An 11,278-nucleotide genomic window follows, 5' to 3' on the forward strand; every position below is an offset into this window, starting at 1 on the left:
AAGTTTATATTTGAAGTCAAAAGTTATGATGTTTTACTTGAATGTAGTAGCATAAAAAAACACATGAATAACTATTTGAATTTAATAATTACAGGAATATTGTAACTTCGTATTTCTTCATTCGAATTTGTTGATTTAAAAATACATGTATCAAATCTGTCTACTTTTTAAATTCAAGTCATTATTTGGAGCTTCAAGATGTGAAATTTGTTAACTTTTAATTCACAAGTTTTTCAGCTATAATTGTTACATTAGCGTGATAAATAAGTATGTTTGGAAATGGCATGTGCATTAATATATTATTTTGTTTGTTTTCGTTGTCCCCCGGTGGGACAGCGATAAAGTTACTGACTTACAATGCTAAAATCCTAGATTCAATTCACTGCGGTGGATCCAGCTGTTAATTTAGCATTGATAGACTAAATGGATGTCAACTAGTCAATACTACCTACAGTCAACTCTTGGGCTACTCCTTCACAACGAATATTGGGATTTATCGTCACGTTACTACGCCACCACCACTGGAAGGGCAGAGATGTTCGGTGAAAACGATTTGAACCTGAGACCCGTAGATTTCTAGTCGAGTGCCCTAATCATCAGGCCATGCCAGGCCAAAAACAAGTTAATTAGTTAGTTCAGAACAAAGCCAAAATGAACTGTTATGCACAAATCCAACGAAAACAATTGTTTTGGTTTATTTTGAATAAACAGGGCCATCTGTGCTAGTTGTCCATCCACCACGTTAGCCTATAAGGATGGATATGTCTTATCAGACAACATGGGTAATTAACATAGAAAGTACATATGTTAATTCTTATTGTTCTAATAAGACATACGTCGAGCACTTCAATTATTAGCCAACTAAATAAGATGAAGTTATACACCGTATTTTCATTAGTTAAGGCCGAAATTTAGGCAGATCGAACTGCAGCCTTCACTGCAATACCTACACTGTAAAAGTAGGAACTAAATAATTAGAATTTGTAGATGTAAAATGGTACAATTGGGCTCAAAGGGATTGCACTCAGTAATGTTTTGTAAAACTTTTTTTTTCAATAAGGCACGATATGTTTAATTCACAACCACGTCTACATTTAGAATTCTTCTGAGCATTGGATTTTTTTATTTTATCAGCGTTAGCCGTCTTTAATTTCTACCTGATAGATCTCTAGAAGAGTAAACTTAATCTCGTTGTTCTATTACCTAATTCAGTGGGACGAATACAACTGATTTTTGTATTTATTCGTAGTTATGTACAAAGCTAAACAATGGGCTACTTGTGCTGTGTCCACCACGGATACCAAAACCTGATTTATAGCGATATAAGTCCGTAGACTTGCTGTTCTACCACTAGGGGAGACTGATTTTTTTATGCGCTATATATGCATTTTTATGGTATAAACAGAGTGCATAATTATCCTCATGATTCATGGCATGCGCACGTTTTATTGACGTCACGACAGTACAAACTGCAATGTTAAGCTTCCCTTATGTTACGTTATTTTAGTGTCTGCTGACTAACTGACAGACACCAGACTAGTGCATAATGATGCGAGTGATTAAAGCATGTAACCCGTCCAAGAGGCCTTCGGCCCCCTTTCGGAAAAAATGATTAATTTTTTAAAGTTAATTAAAACTCCTAGTAATTCACTAAGGATTAAAGAAATTGAAGTTTATTTGGACAAAATACGAACAAACTCGAAACTTGAACCTTATGGATGTAGGTTTTTAAAACCGGTTTTTTCGTAAGAATCTGATTAATCCATTCAACTAGGGCTTGTGTGTAGTCAGTGTTTCGGATTTGCAAAGATCATTTGCACTAATAGCTCGTAACGTCCCTTCCAATGAAAAATATCAAACAGAGAGGCAAAATTCGTCAAGCATTGCTTCGTATTATTTCGTATCACTCTTACAATATTTAACTATGCGATCACGATTTAACATTCGGTAAACACACATTTGCAAACAATGTACTTACCTGGTAATTAAACGTAATTTCCCCTACGTCTTTAGGAGCTGTGAACATAAATGTAACGTTTTCAGAGTTTCCACACTTTAAAGGACTCCACCAGGGATCAAATTGAATGTAGCTACTACTTGGAGAGAACCATGGATTCAAAGTCTTATAAGCATTCTATTAGCAGCCAACTTTTGACCAAATGTTGTTGATTTTTGTTGAAAGATCGTTTGGTTGAAACAATTATCAGTTTCTTTTATTTTACAATGTTTAAACCTTATTGGTAGGTTTTAGAAGGTTTTAACAAACTTGTGTACAAACTGGCTAGGTCATTAAAACATTAAAGATAAGGAATGGAGAGTCTTCTGTATGAAACCCGTAGTTTTTAAAACATTTCAGCGTAAACTCAAATATATTTTGTTACAGTTCTTTCTTTGAAACACCTGCGTTGTGAACTTAGTTTAACAGAAACGTTTAATCACCAAAAACAATTAACATTTCATCATATGTATTCATGGTCTACACAGGTGGTGAGCAGTCGTGGCGTACAAAGAACGGGTAAAATAAGACATACCCTCTCCAGTGACTTCATTTCTAAGGAAAGTTTACCAGAATGGAATGAAAAGCTGATCTTTGAAGAAAAACCGAACATTGGAAAATTGAACATTACCGTTACTCCAGATGAAAACAATAACTACGCTCCTGAAATACGTATTTTAGTGTACTACTTTCGTTCTGATGGAGAAGTCGTAGCTGGAAGTCAGAAATTTATAGTTGAAACTTGTCAAAGAAACGAGGTAAAATGATCTATATTATTCTAGACAAAGATAATATTTCTAGCTTATGTGGACTAGTTAGAGAAGATACCTCACGTAACGGTATTTTTAAATGATCAATTTGTTTTATAGAATTCTTTTTGGAAAATCGTATCTTAATATTTAGGAACAATTTTTAATGTAAGGAATCGACGGTAATATTTTCGTATAATAATAGAATTTCATAATTCTAAAGAACAATACCAGAGATACATCATTATTATAACTGTCTTATGAAAAGACGTAGTATGTATTGCGAATTATGTGAATAAAAAGTATTAGAGTCTAAAGCAAATGATGTTTAATTTCAATGTTTTCCTCTTTGATTTATATGCTTGGAAAGTTTTCGAGAGCTAGTAACGATGTAGTGACCCAGTATTTTATGTGTTTTTGATTTATAATAATCTTGTGTGACAGATTCACTTAAGTGTTTGACACTGTAGTGGTGTTTGAACATGTCAAACCTCAATAATTAAACCATTAGTCAACCGCACAGTATGTTTAGCATGTTGCTTTCTCCGTATTACATTTCAGGGCTCATTCTATTCATATTTGATACCTATAAATTTCAGTCCTTTTATTATTGTCGTTAAGATGTACATTATTTTTGCGCTATGGAGTATACTAATTAATTTTTCAACCCGGAAATATAAATGTTCAACACATAAAACGCGAAAACTGAACTAATTAGTATACGAATTTGCATGTCTATTTGAGACCTAGAAGCCAAGCCTCTAAATATTTAATATTAAAATATGGCACATGTATTTTTAGTACTTTGGAATGGGACTTGTATGTTCGAAAAATTCCTCCAATGCAACCTCATTCTTATAGTTTTATATTCTTCGCAAATAATAACATTAATAATATGATATATATATCTTACTTAGGAAACACAAACTGTCTGTTTATGAAGACACCAAACAATAAACTAAAATAATGTCCATGAAAAGGTAACAATGTTAATTTTAGCGTTGTAAGTCCGAAGACTTGCCGCTGTCTCTCCATAAATAAGTTACCATGAATACTCTATTTATTATTATTGTTTATAATTTATTATGATAATTTGCCAAACTGTTTGAATTTTGAGTACAATGAATTTCTACTAATATTTAAGTTTTAAATAAGTAATGATATTTATTAATCCTTTAACCTAAAGGTCCTTCTCCATGTTGAAAGGGAACAACAAAGACCAGGTGGTGAGACCACAATGAAGATACAGGCGGCCGAAGGTTCAACATGTGGACTAACTTTTGTAGATAAAAGTGTACATCTCCTACGTGGTAGCAAAACTCTCACCCCTGATTTGGTAAAGTTTCAAAATAAAGTCACTAAAATGATATCTTAAACTAAAATACGCAATTGCTACAAAACTAATTGAAATTGTTCTCGATAAATAAAATTTAATATATTTATTATTTAGATATCAAGATATCTGTTAAAATGGTTATCAGTGAAATTCTAATTTGAATATTCAAATCCGTTTACATATAACATACCCAACAATCTATAAAGCGATTTTGACGTTGAAGTTTTGATGGGTCCAGACCAAACACCAGTATAAATAATAAGCATCGTTTTTATTTTAATTTCATAAATCATTACGATTATTTTTCATATAATCGAATTTACAGAAAATTCAATATTTAAAAAACGTACTTTGGGAACAGTATTTTTCGTCTGAAGTTGACTGATCCAACATAATTGGAGGTTTGTTGTTTTGACGAAATAGTTCCAAAACCTATAACAGTAAAAAGAATCTATTTTAATAGACATGTATAAATAAAACGAATATTTCCAACATCTTCCTTACAAAGAATAAAGCTCTACGCAGTTATAATGAAATGATTTTTCAATCAAGAAGGAATGTCGGTTTGTTGTGGATATTCACGCAAAGCAACCAAGATTTGCACTGTCCAATCTTTAATTTTGAAGTGATAGACAGAGAAGACTGTGAGTTGAGAGCATCATCCACCAACTGTTAGGCTACTCTAATCAAACAGTGGTTTTTTAACGTCACTCTTACAATGCCCCCGAGGCCCTAAATTGCAGAGCACGATTTTTCGAACCACGTACCTTGATATTCAGGAATTGTTACGCTGACCATTAGGGTACGTCAGCCAATGACGGATAAACACTTCAGAAACTATCAATTAAAAATGTATTTAGTTAATACAGCTGATATGAAAATGCTGTGGAACGGGATGTATCAGAACTACATTTTTACAATGTATGCATGTGTTTTGAGTTGTCTTTCATTCAACACAGTAAACCCGTACTTCTATGGAATTTGAATAATATATAGAATTAATGCTACTACTAATATTATTATTGGTAAGATTATGTTATAGCCGTTTCCGAATCTGAATATTCATACACTCAGAGCACAAAGATAGGTTCTGATCTGGGATTTAGAATTTCCCTTGTAGATTTAAAGCGCTGAAAAATCAAAGAAATATGGATAAATTTAGGTTACTAAGGCCAACTAAAAAGAGACCTGCAACAAGTCTCACTTCAGAGATGGTTTTCAAAGTGCGACATCTTGTAACAGGTGAGAATCCATCATCACAAAGGTCAGTGGCACGTTTTGAAGGCAAAAGTATGCACCATAAGCAAAAAACAAACAAAAAAAAAAGATTAATCTTCGTCACGACAAAAAATTGTCGAAATGTCAAACTGTAATTTTCTTACAAACACGCTTTATATTGGCTCTGTTAGTAACAACTGTATATCGGCTGTGTTTATCACATGACTTGCTGATTTGTGTATTCAAAATAATTTTAATGTAACATACGCATCACTCTTATATCCCCTCTTCAGGAACTATACCTTTGGCATTAGAAAAATTCGGGAAGATTATCTTATAGCTGTTTCCCACACAGAATATTCATACACTCAGATCATAAAGATGGGTTCTGACGAGAAATTTCCCTTGTACTTCATGACGCTGAAAAACAAAGAAATGTGTATTATTTTGGGGCACTAGGACCAACCTGAAACAGAACTTAAAAAATCTCACTCCAGACAAGCATGGCAAAGTACGGTGTCTTATAACAGATAAGAAACCACGATCAGACAAGTCACTGGGAAAAACCTTCCACGTTTTTAAGGCAAAATTACGAACCACAAACAAGAAAGAGCAACTTATGTCACGCCGAAAAAATGCCAAAATGTCAAACTGCGATTTTCATACTGTTTCACTACGACTTTATTTCAGCTATTTTAGTCACAAGACTTGCTGATTTATATATTCAAAGTCATTTTAATTAAATGTACTCAACCCTCTATATCCCCTCTTCAGGCCTTTGGCATTAGAAAGATTTGGGTAGTAAGCAGCACCAACATAAGTCAGTTCAGAGGATAGTTCTTTTAAAATACTATAATACAGAACAAAGTTAACGTCTCACTAATGTAAACTACATACTTGTATTTTAAAAGGTATTTTTAAGGCCATGTATTTTCATCATTAAGACAGAATGTAATAAAAATGACCTAAACGAGGGTTAGATAACAAATGTTTAGTGACCGGGTTAACGAGTCAACCTTTGAGCAGCAAATTTGTGGTATATTATGATTATGTAAGATGATTTTAAAATTGTAAGCAGAATTGAGAATGAAGTGTAGCTAAGAAAACATGCAAGTCTGTTGACTCATAGTCCTCAGTAAGTTTTGAAACGTATTAAGTTGTTCTAAGTTGTAGTCTTAAGATCAGCGACTAAAGTTTCGATTAATTAGTGGACATGTTTTAGCATCTTAAGATAAACCTATCGATATTTATTTAACCGAAAATATGAACATCAATTTTATAATATGTACCTTTCGGAAAGTATTTGTTTATAAAGTTTTCTTTCTTTGAGAGACTAACAGGGCACGATTGGAACATGAAATATATATTTCTCTAGCCATGCTAACTTCAAATAACTAAGTGTTGTTTTTATTTACAGCGGGGGATTCAGTACCACGTCCGTCTATATTTGAAGAACTTTCAACTACTCACCAACCTATTCATCCTTGGCAGTTCACGTATGAAACATACCATCACGACGCTATCAAAGCTTTTGGTGTACGTTATGAAAAATGAATCATTTCATCTCTATTACTTAATTTTAAAATTTACATATTTATTAGATCGTTTATTGAATTAAGTTTATAGTTTTATATGGCATTTGTCAGGTAATTTCAAAAGTAATTTGGATAGCGTACGGATGGCAGAATTTGTTTGTTTTTTATCAATTTTTACAACAGTTTGTTGAGTTACAGGACATATACTGCGAAGAAGTAGATAGTTTCACTGTAGGTTTCAAAAACATTGATACGTGTGTCATTTACTTCCACGTTCTTATTGTGAAGTTCTATTGTTCTACAAATTCATCTTTTGTTTCTGCACATTTGAGCTCGAAAACGCACCAAAAATAAAGTAATTTAATATTATTATTTTTTCCGTTTTAGAATACTGGCACTCTAGTTTTGAGTGATTTGACTTTGGAAACAAGACCGTGCTTTAAAAGAGAATACCGTATGTATCCATCTAATCTTCTTTCGTTTGTATATGTGTGAAATTCCATGACTACTAGAAACTTTTCTTAAAATGCAATAAACGTGAATAATTTTATATTCATATACTTTTACTCAATATATTGCCACTGGCATATTTCGGGAAAAACTTTCATAAACCTATCACCGTGCATCTCACATGTACATCTGTTAGTGAAACTAATTCCTGTCTGTATCCCATCTTAATCCCTGTTACTTACCATAGCTAAATCATTAACATGAAATCTTCAAACATGGTGTTTTACAGTTTATATTTGATTGTTCAATTTAAACAAATGGGTCATTTTTATAATATTCCACTTCTATTATTAGTTTTTTTGATAATTGTGGATCCAGTAATTTCTTGTCAGCTGGAAGGTCGATCAACGCAACCAAGAGAATGAGTTTGTAGTATGTTTGCTTATTAATCAATAGGGCATTTGGTCCTATCTGTGATGTTGGTTTCGCTACAGTTATACATATAAATAGATAAATCCGATTTACCATTTTTAATAAATTTTATAAAGGCAAATAAGGATTGTTATATATGTAACCTAGCTAGCTATAGTAATATAGAAAGTTTTAAAGCTATAAAAAAGTATTGAAACAAGTAAGTAAAAACTACAAAAACTGAGATACTGAAAATAAAAATATCTACTTTGGTAAATCACTCTAATTGTGTTAGTCTGAGCCAAAGTAGATAAAATGTTTCACTCCATAAGCACGTATATAGCGATGGCGGCTTTATAAGTACAATATACTTTGGTTTTGCTCATCCAATACTGTGAAATAGTTATTGTTAATTTTCATAGATTTAAAGAGATGTTTTAAACGGGGAATTTTTATGGCTGCAAATTTGTTTCCTCACCTTTTCTGCTACAGTGTTTAATGATAAATAAATATTAGTCACGTGGTTTAGCGAAATTAATGTTGCAGGTTGATAAAACGACTAAAATGTTTCTGGGATCCATATAATCAATTTCAGGGAAGTAGCCACCTATCGTAATCCATAGGCGGAATCAAATAGTCCATTGTATTGTTGTTGTTGTTTTTCTTATTTGGGGCAGTCTGGATATCTTCGTTTGGTTAAAATTTTCATCTGACTAGAAATACCAATATTACGTATTTTACTTATCATTAATCCATCACTAATTTAAAAATATTATATTTATTTTGATCTAAAATTATCCATCCGTAATCATAAGGAAATATTTGTAAAGAAATATGAACTTGAAATAAATTACCATACTAATGTCTTGTAAATAGGCTCTCAGTGTTGATTAAAAATTCCACTGTAGAGTACAGTCCTTTGCAATGCAATGTTCATATTCAGGAATCACTGTTCAAAACAGTCACCTAATAATCACCCAACTATCTTCTGTAATTACTTAACACTCTTGAACCTGCAAAGAAAGGTGGATGCTAAGTCAGCTTTGCCACAGTTGCAGATGGAACAGTCTCCCTAGAAGGGGAATAGAGGTGAGTCATTTGAGGCTGGTTATAAAGTCTTCCTGACATTCTGGTGGGAAGCAGTCAATGAACCTTGGTTAAAGATTTCTGCTCGGATGATTTTAGCAGCTTTAGCCAGAATCTTAACATATATAAAAATCGTGTTTCTTTAATACACCTCTTTACATTTTTCTTGTCCCATCTTTGAATGTGCTTCTCACATCATAGTACTCTTTGCCCAATGGTAAGTGTCCAAGCAAATTTTGTTTCCGACTGGTCTTATTGATGATCTTCTTAATGCCAAGTTGTTGCAGACGATTTACCTAAAGCGTATACAGGTCTAACAATTTGATAAAGAACATACCATAATCTACTGTTGAGTGTCGTATCAGATCTGAGCTGTACAAAGCGTTGTAGGTGGTACGTAGCCTCGATTATAATAAGATTACCCCCTATTTCTGGCCAAAGGATTGCTGTCTAATGGCCGTTTTAGTGACTCGGAATTTTTGTCTTTGACATATTAGGCAAATTTTCCAGTTTATTTTCATTCTGCCACATTACAATTGTAATCTGAAAACAAAATATGTAGAATTGTTTGTAACCTGCTTTAACTATAAATTTATCATGCATGTAACCTTGCAGCTGACTAGCTAAGTTGAAGAGAGAAACTGTAACAATAACTATAACACAACAGACAAAAGGTTTGTTTGTTTTTAAGTAAGCACAAAGCTACACAATGGGCTATACGTGCTCTGCCCACCACGGGTATCGAAACCCGGATTCTAGCGTTGTAAGTCCGCAGACATACCGCTGTGCTACTGGGAGGCCAGACAGAATGATGACACATATACATCTGCATTTGGATAGTTGCACAAATAATGAAAATATCCACAAAGCATATGCGTTATGTGACATATAAACGAACTGACAGACGTAAAGACATAAATACCAACCAGCAGATGGACATAAGACAGACACGTGATACACATTAATCGTAATATTACTTATGTAATTTTGCTAAATTAACAAGAAGAAGCATGATGAACGAATTGAGGGACAGCCAGAAATACATACGACAGGGAACGTTTTTTACAATTGTATAAACATTTTATGAAAAGCTGTGATTTATTTACGTCAGTGTATTGCATCCTGTGGCTGCATTTACATTGAACTAATACAGAAATAGTCACGTTTTAATGTTATATATACAAGCTGATATATTTTATAAAAATGCCTTATATTACTGCTCATAACCATTCTTCACGGTAGATCCACATCTAAAATTGATTATTATGACTTCAGAGAGTCTCACAAAATGTTGGTGCTTTTAACACTCCGGTAACAGTAATCTTGAAATATTTCTTTAAACCACCTAACTGGATTCAGCACTGTGTAACGATGAGGAGTAAATAAATGAAGCAAATCCTAATTCACCAAATGATGCTACTTGGCTGATTGGGAAAAGCGGGTCTATGGGTATATCAGGATGCGGGAAGTAATCTATGGGATATTTTGCATAATAAAAATAAACAGTGATAAAAATTCAAAAACATGGTGTATAAAGAATACAATAAATAGATAAAACTCGTAAAAATATAACTTATATACAAACACTCACACATATATATGTGAATCAAAACTAACTTTATATCATATAACAGTGTCAAGGGAAAAACAACAACAACGAAGTTTTTATTTTGTTATATTAGTCTATGGGTGAAGGTTTGGTATTTTTCATTAACACCTATTTGGCTTTATAAATAAGATCTTTTCAATGACATTATTAATAGTTTTTAGGAGTAATTTCCACACCAACAGTTGGCTATGGGCTATGAGTGGCAATGGGTTTCGCGACTTCTGAAATCTAAATCCTGGCTCCTACTTGAGCTTCTTTGTGAACCGTTTTATTTTGTATCTGTGTTATTTGGATCATTTCTCATAGACGACACATTCTCAGCGAACACATTTTCCTTTTAAAAGTATACCATTTGTATTTTCTTAAAAAATGATATATATATTTTTTTATATCAGTTACGATTTCCTTTCTTTATTTATTTCTCATCGTTACACAGTGCTGAATACAGTTACATGGCTTAAAGAAATATTTCAAGATTACAGTTACCGGAGTGTTAAAAACCAACATTTTTGAGTCTCTCTGAAGTCATAATAATCATTTTTTGTAGGGAGCACCTATCAAGTTTTGATAGAAATGAAAAATATTTCTCCGACGTATGCCTTTCTGGCTCCCTCTCTGTTCGTTTAGTAGTTTGCAAGTCCATATTCATGCTTTTTGTTAATTCAGCAAACTTACAAAAGTATTAATACAGTTAATATGAATCATTTGTCTGTCTCATGTCCGTTTGTTTGTCTGTATTTATGTCTGTTCCTTTATGTGTCGTACAATGCATATGCTTTGTGGCTATCTTATAGAAAGATTAAGCACGTTTTTTGGTGAAGGTTGATGTCCACCTGCCTGTTATTTCATACTTGTGTTTTTCATTACTTGTGCAGCTATCCAAATACA

General features: G+C 32.9%; 1 protein-coding gene across 1 annotated transcript; it reads left to right on the forward strand.

The window, feature by feature from the left end:
- Nucleotides 1-2,463: 2,463 nt before the first annotated feature.
- On the forward strand, nucleotides 2,464-4,120 carry LOC106473604 (murinoglobulin-2-like). Its single transcript, XM_022402002.1, has 2 exons — nucleotides 2,464-2,754; nucleotides 3,932-4,120. Exons 1-2 carry the CDS (start codon nucleotides 2,464-2,466, stop codon nucleotides 4,118-4,120), a joined length of 480 nt encoding a protein of 159 aa, XP_022257710.1.
- Nucleotides 4,121-11,278: the final 7,158 nt, after the last annotated feature.

Source organism: Limulus polyphemus, unplaced genomic scaffold, assembly GCF_000517525.1.
Source record: "Limulus polyphemus unplaced genomic scaffold, Limulus_polyphemus-2.1.2 Scaffold6318, whole genome shotgun sequence".
In the NCBI taxonomy this organism is placed as follows: domain Eukaryota; kingdom Metazoa; phylum Arthropoda; class Merostomata; order Xiphosura; family Limulidae; genus Limulus; species Limulus polyphemus.

Excerpts from the sequence above, each read along its gene's own strand:
- LOC106473604 (XM_022402002.1), top strand. The coding sequence starts at position 2,464 with ATGTATTCATGGTCTACACAGGTGGTGAGCAGTCGTGGCGTACAAAGA. Across the intron at positions 2,755-3,931 it reads AAACTTGTCAAAGAAACGAG|GTCCTTCTCCATGTTGAAAG; the intron begins GTAAAATGATCT and ends TTTAACCTAAAG.